The sequence below is a fragment of the Podarcis melisellensis genome (assembly GCF_964234715.1).
Source record: "Podarcis melisellensis genome assembly, chromosome: 5".
NCBI classification, from domain to species: Eukaryota; Metazoa; Chordata; class Lepidosauria; order Squamata; family Lacertidae; genus Podarcis; species Podarcis melisellensis.
Genome location: NC_138537.1, coordinates 42,995,199 through 43,017,679, shown reverse-complemented (window position 1 = coordinate 43,017,679; position 22,481 = coordinate 42,995,199). Strand labels below are relative to the sequence as shown.

Sequence of the window (22,481 nt, the reverse complement as noted above, 5' to 3'; positions counted from 1 at the left end):
ATGTTCTGAATCAACAGTAGGAATGGGGAACATGGGACTATCCAGATGTTGTTGTACTACAGCTTTCATCATCCCTAATCTACTGACCATGCTGACCAATGCTGATGGCATTTAGAGTCCAACAATATCAGGAAGGTCTTATGTTTTCAATCCCTGCTCAATAAAATTGTGGAAAAGGTCTTCATTTTATGGATGTAATGTGTTGTATAAAAACTGGCCTTAAACTTTTGCAGGATCCTATTCAAGCCCCAAAAGAGAAATTCATCTTAGAATGCACTTTTTTGCAGATATCTTTACTTGATTTCAATGAAAGGAAAGCAATACAACTTACGCTTTCCATTTTGATTAGAGGCCATGTTTCTATGGTATTTGCAAATAAAAAGCTGAATAAGCTTGAATTCATATATGAAAAGTCACTCTAAATCTCACCTGGAAGGTTTCTTAAACAAAGATATTTGAATAATATGTAGCATTGGGATATGTTTGGAGTGATTTTGCTCAGAAAATATTGAAAGAAGGCATAATTAAATCATACTATCAAATTAAACAGGATATAGGTCAAGCACAGATACATTTCCTCCAGAATCTTAAGTGAGGCAGATACTAAACCATTTGTTGGTGCAACAAAGATCCCTAAAAGACTACACAAAGTTTGAAAAGTCAGGGTTATGGGTGAAAAAATGTGAGAAAAAGCCAGATACACACTCCCTTCAACAGTAGCCTGGATAATAAGAATGAGGGATATAGCTTATATATGATTAAACAAACAAATGTAATGGGTCAGAAGAGGCAGGCAACAAGATAACTTTGTTATGAAACTGAGTTTATTCATCTTTCACAGGAATAAGTGTAATGTGCAATTAATTTGTATACAGTATTAGGTGAAATATAAATTGAACAGCACCAATCCAACAAATTCGCACATGTCAGAATGTGTGATGCTTAGCGTGGCATTTACACAGGGCTCTCCTCTTTCACTTTACAGTAATATCTTTGACTAGCATTTCAAATCTCAAGTCACTTATTTTAAAATCCCTATTATGAATGAAGCAGTAGGTATTATTGTGAATGTTAATCAAATTAATCCAATTAATCTGGAATGAAGGAGACTGAAAGTACAGGAGAGAATTGTTGAAACGATGTAATTTACAGCAGAGTTGTGAAGTATATTCATTATGTTAAGCATCTCAGGAATTTAATGAAATGTTATGCATATTATTTTACTGACAAGAAGTGGGGAAAGAAACAACAAACACTGATCACTCTTTCTCTCACACACACTTTTAAACTGTACCCAAAAGGACATCAAAAGGGCCCTACCTAAGCACTCAAAGGGGTAAGAAAAAAGGCACCAGAGAGGAAAGAAACAGAAAACCCAACTGGATGAGAAGTGAAGGTCTGTGGCTTTCGCTTCACATGTGCTCCCTACCCCTCCTCCCTTTCTTCTTCTTCCTTGGCAAAGATAAATGAAGAAGAAGAAGAAAAAAGCCACAATCTTTGTCCATCCGCCCACCGCTATTACCTAAGGGGGAAGGGACTTTTCCAAATAACCCAAAACCACATGTGCTCAGACACAATAGCTCAAAAGGCAGGCTAGGTAGCGGACCAACCCACTTTGTACTGCTAACAAGGGGAACCTAATTACAGGAAGAGGTTAAAGAGGGGCAGATAAAAGGGATACAAAATTTCAACATCTGTTGCTATAAAGGGATAAGAAGTGGGGAAAGGCAAAGGTGTCAGTTTGGTGTCAGAGATGGCATGAAGCCAATTTCAAAGAGTTAAAAAGATCGAGAACTGAAGAAGAAAAATTAGAGGGTTCCCTTAAAAAAGCTGTCACAAGTACTTTTAAGAAAAAGATTATTTAGAAGAGGGAAGAATGTTTGGAAATAGTACAGCTAATTATGACCAGTGTTCACAGGGTCTCTGCAGAGCTGTGGGATCAAGGTGCATGTTAGAGCACAAGAAAAGTCTCATTGGATCAGGTGAATGGTCCATCCAACCCAGGACTCAACAGTAGCCAGTTCAGTTATTCACTCGAAGAAGAAAAGCAGGTGTATGCAAGGTGTATGCACATGTATATACACACACGTTCACACACTCGTTATCCATGCCCTTCTTTTCACCTCCACCTTCTGCTTAAAGACATCTTGCAGAGGGTGCATTGTCATCAATACTGCCATTCATGACTTTGTCAGATTATTGTTTGTTTGTGTGCAGTATTATATCCAGTGACAGCGGGATTCAGGAACCAACTGTGAATAGCATCAAAAGTGTTATTTACTGTTTTAAATAACACTAGAAGGAGAAAGTACCCGAAGTTTGTCCAACAGTTTTAAGGCACATGCAAGCTTTGTTTCCCAGTTCCCTATTGGCCACCAATCATCATGCAGGCATCTCCTTGAGCCTTTTGAAAAATACCAATCTTCTTTATTTACTTTCCTCCAGAATGCATTTTGTGTACCTGACACATATTTCCCTCCTCGGGGACAGTAACCAGGACTTTTATAGTACTGAGGCCACAATATGAAAGTTTAGAACAGTTCTGTTGCAATACTGGATATTTATAGCAAGCTGCTGATTTTACCTAGGCCAAACAAACAGCTATCTAAAATATCCCCCAGATTTTTCTGGGCAATATCCCTATTTTGCTTTCCTGTAGAGCAGATAACAGAAAGTGGACCCAGAACAAGTGACAATGGCAAACATCTTACACAGATGTCAGTGGCAGAGGTGGGGGCAGAAATATGGATCTGAACACATAGTCCAGCGTACTACCACTGCAACACAGTCCCAAAAGTGGTGAGCTGCATGGGTAAATAGAAACATTCAGAAGCAGCATCTGTTTCCCATCCCCCTGAGGGTGGGAGCCCTCCAAGCTCCACTAAGATTCTGTGCTATGTTTGGTGTCCAAGCAGCATGGCATAGCTTTTCACACATCCAAAGTGTTAGAAACACAGGGTCAGGGAAAAAAGCAAAGGTCATCCCATCACCAACCAAGTAAAGTCACAAACAGAAACCACACCTTTGGTGTAATTCTGTGGCATGTTCCAACTTCTTGAGCCAATGCACCAGAAAGAGAGGCACCCAAACATCTTTCTGGGAAAACAACACCCAAATGGACCACCATAGTTCAGCTAAAAGATGAGCAGCAAAAGGGCTTTGGAAAGAAACAACTACTAAGGTAGCAGAATCCATTTGGCCACAGTCAAGCCAACATTAGATTAGAGGGGAAAGAGAGGGGTCAGTCTGGAATGTGCCTGCTTCCTTGGTCTCAGTTCTGGGATCTTTAGTAAAGCTCTGCAGCTGGATCACAATGATCAGCAATCCAACAGTGTCCTGTGGCCCCGTGAGGGCAAAGGAGAGAGACTTGAATACTAAATAGAGAATCTGCTACTGCACAGACATATGTTTATCTACCTAGAACTGCCAAAGCAGAAAAAGGAGGTACAAGGGACTTGTCAGCCAGAGTGGGGAAAAGATATAGGGAGAGGTATGTGACAAAGAGATGTGCAGCTGAATGGGCAAGAAGGTTACAAAATATTGATAGAAACAGCAGAGGAAGGAAAGAGAAAACATGACACTTGAAAGATTAAAATTGTGAAGAAGCACAAGGCTGTTTGGAGAGGGAGGAAGGAAAGAAGCGAGGGGGGAAGGAGGTCCAGTATTGAGGTGGCAAATGAGCCAGGAGCAGGAGGGCTATAAATAATAAAGAAAATATTCAAACACTTAAGCTATACAAAATGAGTTGGGAGGGGGAATCTATCAATTGTTTGCTTACTACATATAGCATTCTAGAGTGCAAGTAAGCCAGGCATGTCCAAAGTCTGTTTCGGGGGCCTAACCTGGCCCACTGTGGCAGTTTATTTCCTGGGGTAAAATCCTTGAAAAAGCTCAACAACTTTGGTCGGCCGCATGTTCACTTCATCAAATCTGGCCCTCTTTGAAAAAAGTTTGGACACCCCTGAAGTAAGTAACAGAAGTATTTATGGACTTGCAGGTATTCAGCAGTGACTCTTTTGGACAGTGTGAGGGCTAGCTACATTGGTGGGTCCAGAAGAGAACACAAACTCACAAAAAATACCTCCTGGCTAAAAAAAAGCAATGCAGTAACAGAACAAAAATTAAAATACCAGTACGGAGAAACACTGCTGGTCCTTCTCCTCCATAACTGCCCAAATTTCACCAACAACCACTTCTCGTGAGAAGTTGCCCCACCAACTACAGACTTCCGATTAACCTGTATATGTGAGAGACCCAAATTGTGTAGACTTTTGCTCCTCCCTCCATGTGAGGCCTGAGATGGGCAGCCCAGTGGCACAGTGCATTCCACTAAAAACAAGTGAAAAGGGAGGAATCCGTGACACTCAGCAGCCACTGTAGGTAGTTTCCCATTGGTTGGATGGTTCCAGGCTTTAGCTCTGCCTGTCAGTCAGGCTTTTGCCTTATTGAAAGATCAAACTCCATCCTGCCTGTTCATTACCTTAATCCTATTTTCTACATAGCTTTATTATCTCTAGAGGCTTCCTTGGGAAAGGCAGAAAAGGTGACACAGCCACTCCTCACTTGCTCCTCAGTGCTGCTTCTATTTGAGGTAAGCCAGGAGAAGTTCATGGGCAAGGAGGATGGGAACAGAAAAAGCCAAAGCAGCCCTCATTCTTCTGTAGTCTAAGCACAGGAACCACATTACACATAATTCACCAAGCACAGAGACTGTTAATCAGCGAAAAAGTATACAAATATCTCTAATGTGCAAAAAAGTATACAAATATCTCTAATGCAGGATTTTGGTCCAGAGATCAATGACTAAGCTGAACCAGATGACTTCAAGTCTCGGCTACTTCTGAGTTAATGGTACACATTAATTTTCAACTACAGTCAGGTCTTAGAAAGTTTCCACAAGTATTCATCCCACAGGCAGATTTTTCTATTTACTGCCACAACTATAAGAGAGTCTTACCTCCCCAAGTCCCAGATTCTCAAAGGTGAGGTATGTCCACAGCAAGCTGTTCCAGTCACAAATGAACTGTCAATCAAGAAAGAAAAAAACAAAACATTATTAGCCATCCTCTTTGTACCATTACTAAATATTTGTATGACCACAAGCGGATGAAATACACAGAGGTCAGATGCCAAAACATTTGAGAGGTGTAATGCATGAACTTCCATGCCCTGAAACCACAGCAGTAAAAAGCAAAGTGCACAAGCTGGAATAGAGTCTGCAATGCGGCTGCGGTTCAAGTCAAGGCATTGGACTACGAAACATGGAAAGGTGTTCTTTTAACACGAGCTCTAGTGCAACTCTAAACATTATTCAAGTTTATAGTCTCAAGATAGTAATATAACCAGAAAAACTAAATGCCTACCATCATGACAATGCCAGCATAAACAGATGATTCCCAGGTCCCTAAGCCATTTTCTTTAAATGAAGGAAGGGAAGAGCATTTTTCTGCAAAAACTATTTCAAGACAAGCCATCCTACACCTACATACATAATGAACTGGCTCACATGACATGCTAAGCCAAACCTTCACTTTGCAAGACTGCACAAACATGTGGACTCCCAGAGAGTTGCACTTAGTCACTACGTTCCTCCTGTCCGTTTTGCTGCCTCATCCAAACAAGGACTTGTCGTTCAATTCTCTCCTCACTAACTACGAGCTGAAACCAAGAGCAAACATTGGCTACAACTGATGGTTAGTGAGGAGAGAGCATAACCACAAGCTCCAGTTCAGACAGCATGCTAAACCAAAGCAACTCAGCAACAATCAGGACCAGGGAGGAACAAAGGGGCTGCAACTGCCTCTTAAGAGCCCACAACCCTGCACAGTCTTGCTATGCCAATGTTTGGCTGAGCACATCGTGTGAACCAATGTAATACCTTTCTCCAATTTGCAGCACTGTTAGTGCTGATCCATGTTGCCTATGTAGGAAGATTACTGCAGCACACAGTCAGAATTATTACATGAAAAGCTCTTAGAGCTCCTTAGGCAGGTTGAACGAAGCACAAAGCTAAAGGTATCAGTGCAACTGCTGCTTCATCCCCCATTTTTGTGGGTAAGTGTCCAACTGCCCTTTTCAGTTGGACATCTGGATCAGAAGATTGTCTCTTGGAGCGGCTTCATAAACATATCCACAGTAATCACAAACAAACACAAAAGCAGCAACTCCCTAGTCTCACCCCAAGTCTCATAGCTCCTTGCTGAAATCCTGCAACTTTTCAGACTGAAACTGTCCTGGTTCTTTTGTTGCTGTTCTGCTTCCCACTCTACCCTGCTTTTCTTCTGTTGCACTATAGTGTAAGAGCACCCTTTAGAAGGCAATTAATGTGGCAACATCAAGGAAATTCTGCAGAACAATAAATAATGAGCATAGTCTAAAACTATGACATACTACAGAATACACTTGGCAAAAAAACCAACGAAACACCAGTCGAGAGGGCCCTGAGATTGCTGCACCATGCTTTGAAGAAAAGAGAATCGATGTCTTTCCTTTCCATGGCATCTAGCTTACAGGTGTTAGATTTTCTAGAAAACCAACTGTTGCTGTTGACGCTTCAGGATTTGTGGGCAAAGAATTCAAGGAATCTCTGGTTGGTTGGTTGGTTGGTTAGTTGGCTTCCTTCCTTCCTTCCTTCCTTCCTTCCTTCCTTCCTTCCTTCCTTCCTTCCTTCCTTCCTTCCTTCCTTCCTTCCTTCCTTCCTTCCCTCCCTCCCTCCCTCCCTCCCTCCCTCCCTCCCTCCCTCCCTCCCTCCTTCCTTCCTTCCTTCCTTCCTTCAATGTGCCAACCAGAGTTAGTTTTTTCTTAGCTAATTCCCTGGACTGTGGCACAGAACAGCCTAAAACCCTATAAATGTGATATTAGTTTCTCTGACACTATCTGTCTAGGTTTTATGCTGCCGAGAAACCCTTCTTTCCACACATATATATCATAAACAGAATAAAGTTTATGGACTTGATGTCATCCTTCGCTGGCTTAGATGGCATATACTGCCTCATTGGATGTCCTCCTTGGAATGGCACCACTTGTTCGTCAATTCTAATGTTTTCACATGGCACAAAGCATTGTGGGAGAGTGTTGGTAAACATCCCACAGGTTTTGCATGGGGGAAGCCTGTCTCTCACACTGGTTGCTCCGCATTGAAGATGATCATCAAATCCCCGGCTTTAATTGACTTTTGAAGAAGGCCAGTGACATATTGGTCTGGAAGTGTTGAGGGCAACCCTTAACAGCACATCTCGCATAGGACTTTTTGTGAATAGAGGAAAGTGGCCATCTCAAGGTCCTTGACTGAGAGCTGTCATTAAGTCTGCCACTTGTCAAAGTAAGAGTCCTAGGTGCTTGCAAACATATGCAGATCCATCTGGGGGCTCGGTGACCCCAAAAGCAATCAGTAAACTTTGTACGAAATGATAATTTGATTTAAAAAATATACTGTTTTGCTGGGTCAGAAGAAATGTTTCAGCTGCAGAAAAATGCTTTTTAAAAAATCAGGTTTGTACAAGGTTTTTGTAAACATGTGGAGTACTATTGATCCCCAATGTCATTTGTGGTAATGGTAAGGAAAGTGAATGATTCACCCAATATGAAAATAGTCAAAATAGTGGGTGGTATTCAACTATATTTTACTCAGAATAGACGCACTGAAATTCATGAACATGTCTATGTTATGTCCATTGATTTCAAGAGGTCTACCCTGAGTAAAATGTGATGACTATCATTCAATTTTCCCCACTCTATATGCGCTTTTCTCACACAAAATGGACAGAATAGGTTCTGAGGTAAGTACCTGTTGACATGACAAGTAACTAATGAATCAAGAGCATCTGACAAGGCTGCTTTCACCCCATTGCCTTACAAGCATAGTTCTTCATTTTCTCTGTCATTCCAACAGAGATAAATTTGTAACCGCCAACCATAAGAGTAAAGCCATAGATTTTTAACTAAACTGAGGAGAATCCTAAAATATCACATGGCAATTAATTGCTCACCAGGAATAAGGAGTTGTGGAATACAAAAAAGGGTTATTGTGCTTGGCCCCACTGTTGATGGAGGGTTAAAAGCCAGAAGAAAATGATTGATTTCTGTCTATCAACCAGCTAGCAGGTTCCCTTGAGGTCCAACTGAAGGTCCAAGTTGCTGACCTGATGCCCATGATAAGAATCTGCTCCACTCCTAACAGGCTATCAAAGGTGAGATGTCTGAACACTGACAAGCTCTTAATATGGAAAAGTGAAATATAAATATTTTGAAATAAAAAAAATTAAGGATAGAGCATCATATCAACTGACACACATTTCAAAGTTGGCAAGCAATTTTTAGCAGCCCTGAACTACAAAGTGAGGTGCTGGGTTTTTGTCTCTTTCCCCCCTTTACCATAAGCCATTAGTAAATAGTAACGCCAATTACTGTGGTCAGAAATATAATAGCAGATTGGAAATCACTGAAGTGGGCAATTGGGTTTTAAAGGTTTTTGCTCCCTCTCCCCCTTGCTCTGTCTATACAGGCATATAGATCTTTCAGAAGAAGTATGCAGCACCCCTCCAGAGACTGCACAGGTCTAAATTAGCATCAAGGTATGCCAATAAGAAAGGAGAAGTGGGTGGAGATCACCAGCACTAATCCCTGCCACTCTGCTGGTACAGCCTCCATGCCAGTCTGTGGTAGGGATTAGAAATTTCTCGGCAGTTGACTTCCACATTGCTCCTTAGCTTTGCACCACTTCCCTCTAGCTAAACAGATCCTGACCCACCAATGTACCCTGCCAACCTAGTGCAGAAAAGGGTCTGTAGGAAATCTCATAATTGGAATGTTTCTATTGTTGAGGTTAAAGAGACTGGTGCCATTTCATGCACATTCAATTCTAAAATTATGGCTTTGTTACTATTTTTTGAGAGCATAAAGGGGCTATCCACATTTTCAACTTTTTAGCTACTTTAAATGAATTCAAATCTCCATGGCCTGATGAGCTGCATCCAAGGGTACTAAAGGAGCTTTTGGGTGCAATTTCAGAGCCTTTGTCTATTATCTTTGAGAATTCTTGAAGTACAGGCGAGGTCCCTACAGGCTGGAGACGGGCAAATGTTGTCCCCATCTTCAAAGGGGGGGGGGAGACCCAGGTAACTACTGACTGGTAAGCTTGACATCAATACCAGGGAAGGTCCTAGAGCAGACAATTAAACAGTTTGTGTGTGAACACTTGGGAAAAGATACTGTGATTACTAAGACCCAGCATGGGTTTTTCAAAAACAAGTCATGCCAGACGAATATAATTTCTTTTTCTTTTCCTTTTGTAGAATTACAAGCTTAGTGGATCAGGGGAATGCTATGGATGCAGTGTATCTCAATTTCAGTCAGGCTTTTGAAAAATTCCCCCTAGTATTTTTGTGGAGAAGCTGGTAAAATATGGACTGGACTAGGTAACTGTTAGGTGGATTTGTAGCTCTCTGGCTGGCCAAACCCAAAGAATGCTCACTAACATTTCCTTGGCATCCTGGAAAAAAGTAGCAAAAGAACACAGGGTTCTGTCCTGGGCCCGTTGTTGTCCAACGTCTTTATAAGAGACTTGGATGAAGGAATTGAGTGAATACTCAACACACCTGCAGATAACACCAAAACTAACAAAATGAATTTCAATAGAGATGAATGTCAGGTTTAACACTTAGGCAGGCTGCACAAACATAAGATGGGGAACACCTGGCTTGCCAGTGGTAAACGTGAGCATATTACACCCGTCCTGGCCTGACTGCACTGGCTGCCGATTAGTTTCTGGGCTGAATTCAAGTTCTGGTTTTGACCTATAAAGCCTTAAACGATTCAAGACTACAATACCTCAAGGGCCGCCTCTCCCCATATGAACCAATACATCTATTACAGCTCTAGAACCTAGATATACAGTGCACTATAGGATAAGCCAGGCCGACAGAAGCAGGCAAATTGTTCATTGTTTGCCATAAAAGGAAAATAAAGATTAAAGTTGCCACTTGAATATATTCTCAGCCTTGATGTACTGTAGATGAACCCCAGGCAACCAAAAGCATCCAAAATATAGCATATGCCCTGCAAGTATTGCACTTTATTTCCAGGTACCAAGACCATTTCCAGGTTGTCAGTTGCTTTAGAACTAAGGCTTAATGTGCTACCCTGTCTCTTGCACCTGCATCCAAATTAACCATGTTTCAGTTCTTTTCCATTTTATCCCATAATTCTACCCATTCTACTCTATTAACCCAACACTTTCCACCAAGTCCTGCACAGCTCTTTGCATATGGGACTCCAGAATCTGGCTGCATCACACAAGCTTCTATCTCTGTTCTTCTCTCCCGCCTATCCCCACACCCTTTAAACTGGATGTTATCATCGCATTTTGGAAATTATTCTATATGAAGGATCATCGAACCAAGAAACAAAGAACCTATTACTTAGCAAGAGCCCAGCAGCTGGGAAATGGGGGGTACGGCAAAGGGGGCTGAGGGCGGTCTCGTTGGGACAAAGAGTCTGGGCGTCAGGGAGGAATGAACCCAAGTGTCATAAAGAAACAAGGGGAGGAACTGAGCGCACAGAGAGAGGAGACCAAAGAGAAGGACACTTTTCCTGAGCCTCTTTCAACCCCAGAGCTGTGCTAGCCACATAGACCCAAACTGGTGCAGCCTTTGAGTCCGCACCGACACGCTCTGGCAAGGGCGGCCACCAAAGCTGTCAAATCCTTCACCAACTTGCCCATCAATTGCATTCAGCTCTTCCCGACCCACATTGGCATTTTAATTACTGTTGGGTAAACTAATTTGTCCAAATGAAGGCAACTCGGCCTAATAGAATATGCAGGCTCCCTGACCTCTGACAGGCAATGACACAGGATACAAAAGGAGGCAGAGGAAAGCTTTTTTTTAATCAGAGCCTTATTACTCTCTATTACTCCAATTAGTCAAGCTCCAGTGCTCTGAATTGGGGGGGAAATTGCAATTAAATCAATTTTTGATGGTCTGGAAGTGGGTTACCGAACCGCCTGGCCTGTGAATAACTGATATTATAGCAGCAAAGGTCAAAGTCTTTGTCGGCACCTGTAGGCCCCCCGCCTTTCCTGCCTCTTCCTCCTCATTGCTCCTGCGCTCCTGCTAAAGCAAATCATTAGAACATGTCACGTCTTATCGTGGCTGCCACCAGCCCCGCTAACCTAATCAGTTGACATCATTATAGAAGGTAACTCCTGCAGTCTGAATTTAGTGCTAAGGTCACACAAACTTACTGCGTCCCCCCTGCTGGAGGGTGATGGGAGGAGGGGCCCCAACAGTAGCAACATTGTAAAGGGCAGGAGGGAGGTGGACATTGCACAGCGGATGGTCCTAAGCTGAATCTACAAAACGTCATGGAGTATATCCAACTGTACACACATATCCAGAGATGATTGGATGGTGAGAGAATGTTCTTCTCTCCCAGGAAACATCACCCAACAAATTAAACTATCAGCAGTTTAGTTTTAATTGACCAGTTCCAGGTCTCTATATATCACGCATGAGCATGGGTGGAAATCAAACAATTAAAAGTCAGCAAGTGGGTCTCACAGAATTCAACAGAACACCCACCCCCATAGCACACCGCCATATTTAACTGGTTATAACAAGCACTGTCTTGAGACCCTGCCAAAATTTAGACCAGTTATAACACATGCAGCAGAAGGAGGTAGCGGTAGAATGGACTGCACCAGTTCAGGCTGCGGGGAGAAGATACCATTTCTGAATTCTCAGCCTTGTAAAAACACACATACAAACGCTGCAACTTAAAAACACATACACACTGCGGAGACAGGTTCTAGCTGAGCCTGGACCCTGCTGGACTACTTGCAAGGAATTTATTTGTTTTTAACAGAAATGTAATCCAAAGAGTGTTTCTAAGACAGTCTCCAGCCTGAAGTGGTACAGCCCGTTCTACTGCCACCTCATTCTCCCACAAGTGCAGAATCCTCATTGGGATTCAAACTAGGAATGAAACCAGACGTTAGATGGGAATCATTGTACTTCCCACCCCATGTTTCTCCCATAATGCAAATGGAGTGCCTACAGAGGAAAATCAGCAGGCAAAAGAAAAGGCGTACATCATTCTCCCTTAGCATCTAATTCTCACCATTCACTTTGACCTTAACTTTTTTATTTGATATTCTTGGTACAAGCTATTTCTGAAATATTTATTTAAAATTATTCATAGCCCACTCTGTTTCCAAAAAGGTATTCCAGAGCAATTTCAATAATCGAGACAAGAATGATATTTTAAGGTTTTTAAAAATCTTATTTCGTCCGCCAAGTTTACCTGGAGACTGATTCTTAATTTTTATTATTATTGTTTTACGCTGTTCAGTTTTATTTGTGATATACTGCTGTGTTTTGTTTTTTTAAAAAACTTATTTTCATCTAGCTTTTATTGAATGTTTTGCTCAATTTTGTACTTAAATTGAATGTTGTATTTTAATTGTTCTATGTAAACTGCTTAAATATTTTAATTACATTAAGTGGCATTACAAAATAAAAACATAAAAAACACTAGAAAACCAAATAAAAATAAACATCAATGACAGCAGTAAAATTTCATCGGAACAAACTAAGTGGACAACAAAACACCAAAAGGTCTGGGTAAACAAGTAGGTTTTTAAAGGTAAAGGGACCCCTGACCATTAGGTCTAGTCGTGGCTGATTCTGGGGTTGCGGCGCTCATCTTGCTTTATTGGCCGAGGGAGCCGGCGTACAGCTTCTGGGTCATGTGGCCAGCATGACTAAGTCGCTTCTGGCTAACCTATTTATCTACTTGCAGTTTGACGTGCTTTCAAACTGCTAGGTTGGCAGGAGCAGGGACCGAGCAACGGGAGCTCACCCTGTCGTGGGGATTCAAACTGCCGACCTTCTAATCGGCAAGTCCTAGGCTCTGTGGTTTAACCCACAGCGCCACCCGTGTCCCTAGTAGGTCTTTAAGTGGCACCAAAAATTCACAATAGTAAGTACCAGCCTTATTTGGAATGGGAGGGAATTCCATAAGCAGGGTGCTTGTAGTGGAAATGCCCTCTGCCATGTCTCCACACGCTGAATCTCAGGTCCTGATGTGCCACACCATACCGAGTATATAGGCATGTGACACTTGCCGACATGCTTCCCCAACAGATCCAGTAGCGACATCCAACTCTGTACATATCTGAACCATTTCACAAAGCAATCACCTTCGAAATGTAAAAAGTCTCCATAGAGCATTTGTACGTGGGAGAGTTTTTTGAGCAGGAGCAGTGGGTTTAAAGCAAGCCTGCAGTGTATATGGAGAGCACACACTTTGCATAAAGAAGGTCCCAGGCTCAAACCCGGGTGTCTTCATAAGGCAGCAGGTGATGTGAAAGCCCTCTGCCTTAGACCGCAAAGAAACACTGCCTTTGGGAGTAATACTGGGCTAGTTGAACAAATAATTCCACCTGATATAAGGCAGCTTCTTATAAATCAGGAACCAAGACTCACCAGAACAGCAGCTTCCTGTAGGACACAGTTGGCAGGATGAGGGGGTACTTTAGGCAAAAGTGATCAACTTTTTTCTCCAGGACATCTCATTGTGGTGAGTGCACCATGATAATACAGTTCATACTGGTCCCTGCCAACCATGGGAAATGGTAGCGACCAGCTTTATCTGAAGCACCACACACACTGGATTAGGGCTATTGGAAATGCTGAAATTAGACTCTCAGCTCCTGAATTAAACCCATATGGAAAAGCGCTTGGTTTAAATTTTGCAAACCAGAAAGTGTACAGAATCCAACTCTCTAAACTGCCTTCCCCCATTAAAAAATTCCTTTGGAATCCACGTTCATCCAACTTTAAATCCCTACATGTTGATTTTTTATTTCTGAATATAGAGCCCTTTGATGCCCACTGAATTCTGCCTGCAAAAGCTTTGACGCATCATTTTATATTTGCTTGATCAGCAGATTGTAGATGAACTTACCACATGGCTTATTTTTCCAGCTCTCAAATCTGTCTCATTACATTGTTCTGCACGTTCAAACCATTTCTGTGCAGCTTAGTGCATAAAAACATACTATATTTAAAATACAATATGTAAAACAAATAAATAAAATTAATGTATCAAAACGAACAGAACAGATGAAAGCAACTGACACTATCCTCCTAAAGAATGGTAAAATAAAATATTAGCTTGCTTTTATAATGCCAGTAAGGAGCTAGGTCTTTGGGCTTGAGAGGGAATACCATTCCAAAAAAGAGGTACTACCACCGAGAAGACACTGTTCCTACTAAGCATCAACCTGGTTTCTGCCAAGGGAAGTACCTGGAGATATTGATGTGCAGGGAGGTGAATAAAGGAGAAGGTAACCTTCTTAGTTAGCCTGGACCCAGACCACTTAGGGTTTTAAGTATCAATGCCACTGATGCTTTGTTAGGGGGGTGGGTCAGGAGGTCTGAGCAGTGGGGTTTTTAAAATAAAAAACTTAAGGTTTTCATTTTACGTTGCTTCCAGAACTGCTAGACAAGCTGCAAAGCATAATGCTGGTGAGGCCCTAATGACCCACAATTGTAATTTGCTCAAATTCCCAAATTTACATATATAAATATAAGTGCATATGCATATTTTATGCAAAAGTTGTACAATGGGCTTATGCCCTGAATCTTTTAAGATAATGCCTCTGCAAGCACCACTTAACATCAACATAAAATGCTCAAGCAACCAGTGCCAGTTAATAACCACACTGCTCCATTCTGAACCAGCAGGATCTTTTGAGTTGTCTTCAATGTTGTTGTTGTTTAGTCGTTTAGTCATGTCCGACTCTTCGTGACCCCATGGACCAGAGCATGCCAGGCACTTCTGTCCTCCACTGCCTCCCGCAGTTTGGTCAGACTCATATTTGTAGCTTCGAGAACACTGTCCAACCATCGCGTCCTCTGTCGTCCCCTTCTCCTTGTGCCCTCCATCTTTCCCAACATCAGGGTCTTTTCCAGGGAGTCTTCTCTTCTCATGAGGTGGCCAAAGTATTGGAGCCTCAGCTTCATGATCTGTCCTTCATTCTGCATTTTAACAATGATCCAATTTGTAGCTTGAAAAGGCATCCATTACAGGGATGAACTTTGTTGTGAGTCTAAAACACCACTATGAATTCCTTAGAATCATGATGGGGAACCTGTGGCCTATCTGATGTGCTTGGACTCCAACTGCCATCATTCCTAAACACTGGCCATGCTGGCTAGGGAGCCAGCAATATCTGGAGACCACAAATTCCCCAGCCCTGGCTAAGAGATAGGACCAGATACAAATGTAATACATTAATCTTATTACTACCCCAGCTCTGTATCCATGTTGTTCTAGCTCTACCTGGTCTTTCCTCCTTGCTGCCCTGCCTAAGTCTCAACAGCTACAGTACTGTCCTTTGCCTTCTCGGCAACCCTCTTCCCTGGCTTTGCTGGTGGCCCCAAATACCAAACTACCGTTCCTACTTGTAGAGAAGCCAATCAAACTCTTTAAAATATACCTGCCAAGTATTTAATGCTAATTTATTACCAAAAAGTAGAAGCGAATAGGAAAGTCCATCATATTAGCAGAGTTATGGACAATTAGCATATTAACCACTGCTCAAAAAATCTTTGCATACACAGATATATGCACTATGATGCTATTTTCATAGATCTCCGCCAGCCTGAGAGTGAATGGCTCTCTGGGTATGCATCATAAATTGTAAACAGAAGAGCTACAGAAGAACTTCGCCTGGTCCCTTCAGGTCCTGCAATGGAGACATTTGATGTGCAGAGAGAACAAATCTTGAGCAAGGAGATGTGTATATTTCCAGGATTTACAGTATTCCCCCACCAGCACCAAAGGAGGAAATGGTAGGGACCACTAACGACAGAAGCACAGAAAGATACCAATAATTCATGTGTGCGCAGTTTCCCACCTTGGTTGGAAAATTGGCCCCTGGGAAGTGGGTGTTTGCATTTCACACCAAGGAGAGCATTGTGAGTTGTAGGGAAAGCCATAATTCCGGACCCAGGATTTGAACAGAGATGCCTCTCAGTGAAGGCTGGGTTGAAGGCTAGGGCCAGTTGCGTCACTGTTCCAAGTCTGGTTTACGGATGAAAAGCACCATCTTCAGTCTCTGGCAAACATACTGCTTTTGTGTATGAAAATTTGCTCAACCCAAATCTTTTACAGCAGGGCTGGGGGATAAATCCCAGAAGTCCAATTGCCCAAGGACCTAAAAATTCAACCTGGTTTATAGGAATTCAGAACATTTCTTCAGCCCATTCCAGGCCTCCAGACTAAATGGATTAGAGCAAGCTATTTCACCAGGTTAAGAAAATCAAGTATTAAGCATACAGCAAGAATGGCAACTTGTGGCCATCCAGATGTTGTCTGACTCCAACTCCTATCAGCCCAAGTAGTTAGCATGGTCAACAAGCAGGGATGATGGAACAACATTTGAAGGGTCACAAATTCTCCATTTCTGCCTATTACCTGACTATTTCTATAAGTCCAATGGTAAGCAATTTGTGATGCCCTTCAGCACAGAGTGTTTTGTTTTTGCAGGCCATTATATTTTGTGAGAATTATAAATGTCAGAGTTTGATTTTTGAGAGGCAGTATAATTGAATAGAAATGATGGCAATCGACTTTAAAATCCAGAGGCAGGTCCCAGATCCCAAACTTAAATATAAATGTTTTAAAAATCCAACAAGTTATAGATTTCCAGTATGCCACAACTGCTTGCTGGGTATGAACTGCAGCACAAAGACAGTCATTTGACGTCACTAAAATGTCTGCAGCAGTCCTCTGTATTGAAGGAATCTCTTCCCACCCCACCCACTAATCTGATACAAAATGTAGGAAGTCAGACTGTGCCCTGCTTTGTATAGCAGAAACAGGTGAGCACATTGGGGATACTTAAACATATCGTTCATATGCAGCAGTTCTCTGGCTATTATACTGTTTCTTGTTTGCCTGTGGCTGGTGGGTCCAACAGACACCAGGTTGTACCGTTATCATTTCCATCCAACATTTGCATGCTTGTTGCATCTGGGCATTCCGTGGAAAAGTGAAACAGGATGCATATTATCTTGAACATATATGACATTGTTACAACTGAATCTGTCATTACTGCTGATTGTTCTGAGGCAGTCCATTTAAGATCAGTACCTCCAGCACAACCGCAAAAACAGATAGTTCAGGATAGCTTTGGAAAGCCCAACGTATCCAGTTGCTAATATTATGTCAGCTGTGGGGGGGAGGGGTTGATTGCAAGGGCTAGGTAGCATCAGTTCACCACAATGCCATGATTTGATTGATTAATGAACTCATAAGCTCCCTCCTTCCCTTATTCCTGTGTCTGGTCAATTCTCACATACCTTGATAAACCACAGTTTACTGAAAAGAGAAAACTATAATTTGTCTGCACACTGGGATTGCATGCAAAATTTGAACTGGGTTCACAATAATGTTTTGCCTAATTTGGGTATAATGGCAAACTATGGTTTGCTACTAAATCAGGAGGAAAGCAGAGAATACAAGGAGACAAGAGAAGGTGTAGCATAAGGCTCATTCATATAGCCTCAAGCCAGTGTATTTCCATATGGTTGCTTTACTGTTCACAGTCCAACTAGGTTTAAATTCTGATAGGGGCTGGGCTGCTGAGGCAGTTCATATAAATACTGTAATTTAAGATCACCACATTCTAGAGTCATATCGGTTACAGAGCTTTTACTTAAGTCATAAGCTATTCAGAAACTGTAGGTGGTTTACTGTGCAAATGAATTTGACCTACCGCTAACTAAAGAAAAATATTTAAACCAAAATTATAATGAATGAGTGAGTGAGTGGTGAGGAAACTATCATGAGACTTAGCTTTTACTCGGTGTATTGAAGATTCAAGGATTCAATTTTGAGACCAAGTATGAATGCTATGCAGTGAAATGACACAAATGGGGCAGAAAACCAGGACAAATTGGCCATACACAGTCTGCTGCATATAGACATCCCTTAAATACTGCCTTGGCTTTCACTGAGAAAATGCCTGCTGAGTTTATTACTTCAAAAAAATAATAGATAAAGGAATTATAGGCTGTGGCGGGGAACCCTTATTTCAATTGCTAGAACAGTAAATCACATTAAACTACACAGTACTCTCACATTTAAACTCGAGAATACAAGAACTGGCCATGGCCTCTTTTTCAACACATACCCACACAACTGATTCTAGGTTTAAGATTAAAGTATTGATGCTGAAGACATTGACTAAATTCAGAAGTACTACAAAACCAAGGCTTCTTCTAACCTTAATTAAGAACCCACATCATAGTTTAAGCTTCCAGACTTACAAGAGGCAAACAGAGGTTTTGATTAGCTTTTTGTTTCCCATCTGCTGAGCATTCAGCTTCATAAATTTACTCCTATTTCTATGATGTGACAGTCTCTTGAGGCAAAGTAATGGCCCTAACTGTGGTCTGCCAATGGTCTGTGAATTCATACACAACAGCAAGCCATAGTCGGCTCAAATAGTGCTCTACAAATCAGTTTGAAACTGTAATCTACATCCTGGTGAGTCACATATTTTGAGATCTGACTTGGGTTAGACACTAAATCCACTAAATGGAGATCAGAAGCCTCCATTTCCATTTTAAACTAACTACTGCTTGTCCTTTCGTTCAAACTGGGAGCTGCAGTTAATTCTAGCTATGCTTATTATAAACAAACCAGGATCAGAAACGACAGCTTGAGCTTGGTTTGTTTGGTGAAAACTGATCACAGTTTGTTCTGGACCAGATGACAAGCTGTGATTAGTTCAAAACAGAAGTATATGCTTCTGATCACCTCCTCGTGGCCACACTGCAGCAGAGGAGGTGCATCACCCTAAGGCTCAGCCATGTAACTCTAATCTATGGTTTAAGGGCAGGGATGGGAGGCCTGTGGCCCTTCAGATTTTGTTAGACACTAACTCCCATCAGCCCCAGCCATCTTAGCCAATGGTCATACAGCCAACAGCATCGAAGAGCCACAGATTCCCCAGTCCTGGTTCAGCCTAACATTCAAAGACAGCCATTATAGATCATAAAGCTGTTGAGCTATGACCAGAGTTATACTCATATGAAGAAATAGATGTTGGCATGTACCCAGAAGAGTTTGCATATCACTCAAAACAAATAAGAAAGTAAGTATGTTAAAAACTGGTTTCGGTAGGGAGATTAGTGGTAGAATTCTCCTTCAGTGACCGGCTAAGTTTTTTTGTTTTTGTTTTTAAACTAAATGGGAATATCTGAGAACTGGGAGGAAGGTATGTTACATCTTTGCTCCACCCACCATCTCCTGTATCTGCGGCCAGGGCTGAGGCTGTGAGAAACACCAGCAGTAGCCACCTAGTAAGGACATCCTCATTTATGTGGGACTAATATCTAGCTAGGGGACACAGGTGGCGCTGTGGGTTAAAGCCTCAGCACCTAGGACTTGCTGATCGAAAGGTCGGCGGTTCGAATCCCTGCTGCGGGGTGCGCTCCCGCTGCTCGGTCCCAGCGCCTGCCAACCTAGCAGTTCGAAAGCACCTCCGGGTGCAAGTAGATAAATAGGGACCGCTTACCAGCAGGAAGGTAAACGGCGTTTCCGTGTGCAGCTCTGGCTCGCCAGAGCAGCGATGTCACACTGGCCATGTGACCCGGAAGTGTCTCCGGACAGCGCTGGCCCCTGGCCTCTTAAGTGAGATGGGCGCACAACCCCAGAGTCTGTCAAGACTGGCCCGTACGGGCAGGGGTACCTTTACCTTTACCTTAATATCTAGCTGCTTCAACTGCTAGGAGATTCAACTGCAGAACAGCATTTGTTGGAACACCAGAAAACAAATAGAGGGGGGACTTCTATATACTTTTGCCCTGTTAGGGCATCACTGTCCATTTTATTGTGTTTTAAACTTATTGTAAGTTGCCTCAAAAACTTTGGTTTGTATGCAGGGTATAAATACAAACAAACAAATTGATAGGTCTGTGATCTCATGGAAAATTCAAGCTCTCTTATTATGTTCCAAGGTGCTGTTCTTGCATCGCTGTCTGCTAGCATTCCTATCTACGTTAAGGGTGGAATTTTTGTTGTACTCTTAACTATAAAGCTGTGCTGTCATTAGTTTCCTAGAACATGGGTTGTGAAGAATAACAACTCCCATACAAGATTTGTATGGAACATTGTCAGGACGGAATTACCTGGACAAAACAGGGAGGGCTTGCTATGTTCTCTGCTCAATGGCCAACTGCATAGACGAGGAACCCCTTGGTTCTCAACATGTCACCTTCTGGCCTTTAGGTAGGGCTTAATGCGTCTGCCACAGAAAATCCTTCCACCTATATGCACAGCAGTTCCAGCAGCTACTCAGAGACAGGACAGTAGAGGGAAATGTGGGTTTTCTAAGGCTTCCACAGTACTGTGGACAAAGAACACAATTTCTGTTCAACTGATCAGATGGGCCCTCATGCCCCCTAAAGCACCTTACAAGAGGCAGTGAATGGCATTGTTGAATTTTTCAAAGCTTGCTCAGGTGTAAAGCTCCAGCGATTCCTTTTTGTGACTTATTTGTTCTCACTCTCCCTCCCTCTCTTGCTCCCCACTAGGTACATTCAAACCACTTAACAAGCAGGGAGGTTGGGATATATTTGTGGGAATCCTCCCTCCCTCCTCAAGGAAGGCATTTTATTTCCCCACCCAATGACAAACAAGCGCAAGAAAAAAGCCACAATTTCTAAGCAGCAGTTCACCCCCCCACCTTCACTGGGTGACATTATTTTCCCTTAATTGCCTGGCAGGAATCGTTTATTTGAGGAGGAGGGATTCTCCCCTTTTCCCCCAAGGCTATATCGGGCTATTGAAGTTTAGTGGGCTTTCACCTGGAGACATTGGTAATTACCCCCTTTATTTTAAAGCTTCTACCTGTAGCTTCATACTTGGGGCTGGACACACTCTGCAGGGGAGCTTTGTTCCCACTAAATACAGCCCCTGAACAAATAGTCCCAGCAGCAGGAGCGCAGGGCAAAGTGGTAATTTTCAGTCCAGCATAATTAGCCAAGGTTCTTTTAGCCACCATCACTGAATGGAGGGACTTTGCCAAGGGAGGGTGGCCCATGTGGGAATGGCAGGCCCAGACATGCATGCAGTATGCAGACAAAAGCTTCTTGGGGGTCCAACCTGTTGAGGAGGAGAGGGGAGTGCAGCGGCACCTCTACCCAGAAAGGTCTCTCTACAAAGACCAAAGCACAGGTACCAGCACAGAAAGTCAATCTTCTTCTGGCTTTTATACTAAGCTCCAGACCCTCCTCCCCTCAAAACCAGATTAAAAGGGAAGAAAGTTGGCCTGTGCTGGGATGTCTGATCACCTATGATGTGTTAATTACCTGGTCCTTCCAAGGCTGCATTTAGGATGAAGTACTACTAGGGCTGCAGCAAAGGAACCAAGCTTGAAAAACACTTTCCAGTTGCAAGTCAACATGGATAAAAGAGTAGTAATAATTAAGAGCACTTTCTTTGGTGCATAAGTTGCCCACATACTTTCACAGATGGCACTTTTCAAAAAAAAGCAAACCAACTCCCCACTCTCAAGTTCATTTTGATACAGGCAATGAATGATTTATGTGTGTTTGATAAGTGTGCAACCACGCATGCGAGCATCTCAGCAACCTGGAAATGGCCGGGAAAGGGGGTGGAACTGGGGCATAGTGGGTTTATGCATGCTCTACCACTGTGCGTGATGATCCGCAAAGCAACCCCCTTGCAAATCAGGGGTTGCCTATACTATGTTATGAAAGAATCAGACCAGGCACTTGTTTGAGAATATGAACTGGCTTTGGAAGTGGAAAGCACAATCTAATCTGGTTTTCTGTCAGTTTCTAAAATATGCATTTTGTTGAGGTGCACCTCATGCCCTGTCAAATAAAAGGGTGGGATATGATTCTATATATGTATGTATGTATGTATGTATGTATGTATGTAAATAATGCACAAACACAAGCAACATAAGGCAATGTATCATACAACTGACCAAGCATTTGCAAACTCTTGGTTTTGACTGGAGGACACTTTCATGTAAGTAAACACTTGGTGGTATGGAAACTTCATAGCACAATCAATAGTACCACTAAGCTGGGCAAAGGAACAGCTTCAAATCTGTGTATTTGTTATAAAGAAAAATATTCCCTTCGTAATAAACAAGTTTCTTCTACAAATTTTCAATAAAATATAAATATTTAAAATAAAAATATATTTGGCACATTATTTCTGCATTACAAAAGCCCCTAAATTTATAAAGTGGCCTTGAATCAGGCACAAAGCCTTCCTACACTCAAAAGAAACTCAGAGTTGTAAGTGTACTCTAGAATTAGAAAAGTGTGACTATAAAGCTCTATTTTAACAGAGAAGGAATAAAATCAGAAAAGAGAACAAAAAGTTAATGCGACTCTCAAAATTATAAGTATCCAACAGTCACAAATAAT

General features: G+C 42.2%; 1 protein-coding gene across 1 annotated transcript in view; it reads right to left on the bottom strand.

The window, feature by feature from the left end:
- The window catches only part of FBXW4 (F-box and WD repeat domain containing 4), a 72,723-nt gene that overhangs the window by 12,222 nt on the left and 38,020 nt on the right, over window positions 1–22,481 (bottom strand). The window contains exon 6 of the mRNA XM_081912341.1: window positions 4,958–5,023. Coding sequence (XP_081768467.1) covers window positions 4,958–5,023 — 66 coding nt within the window. The remainder of the gene's footprint in view (window positions 1–4,957; window positions 5,024–22,481) is intronic.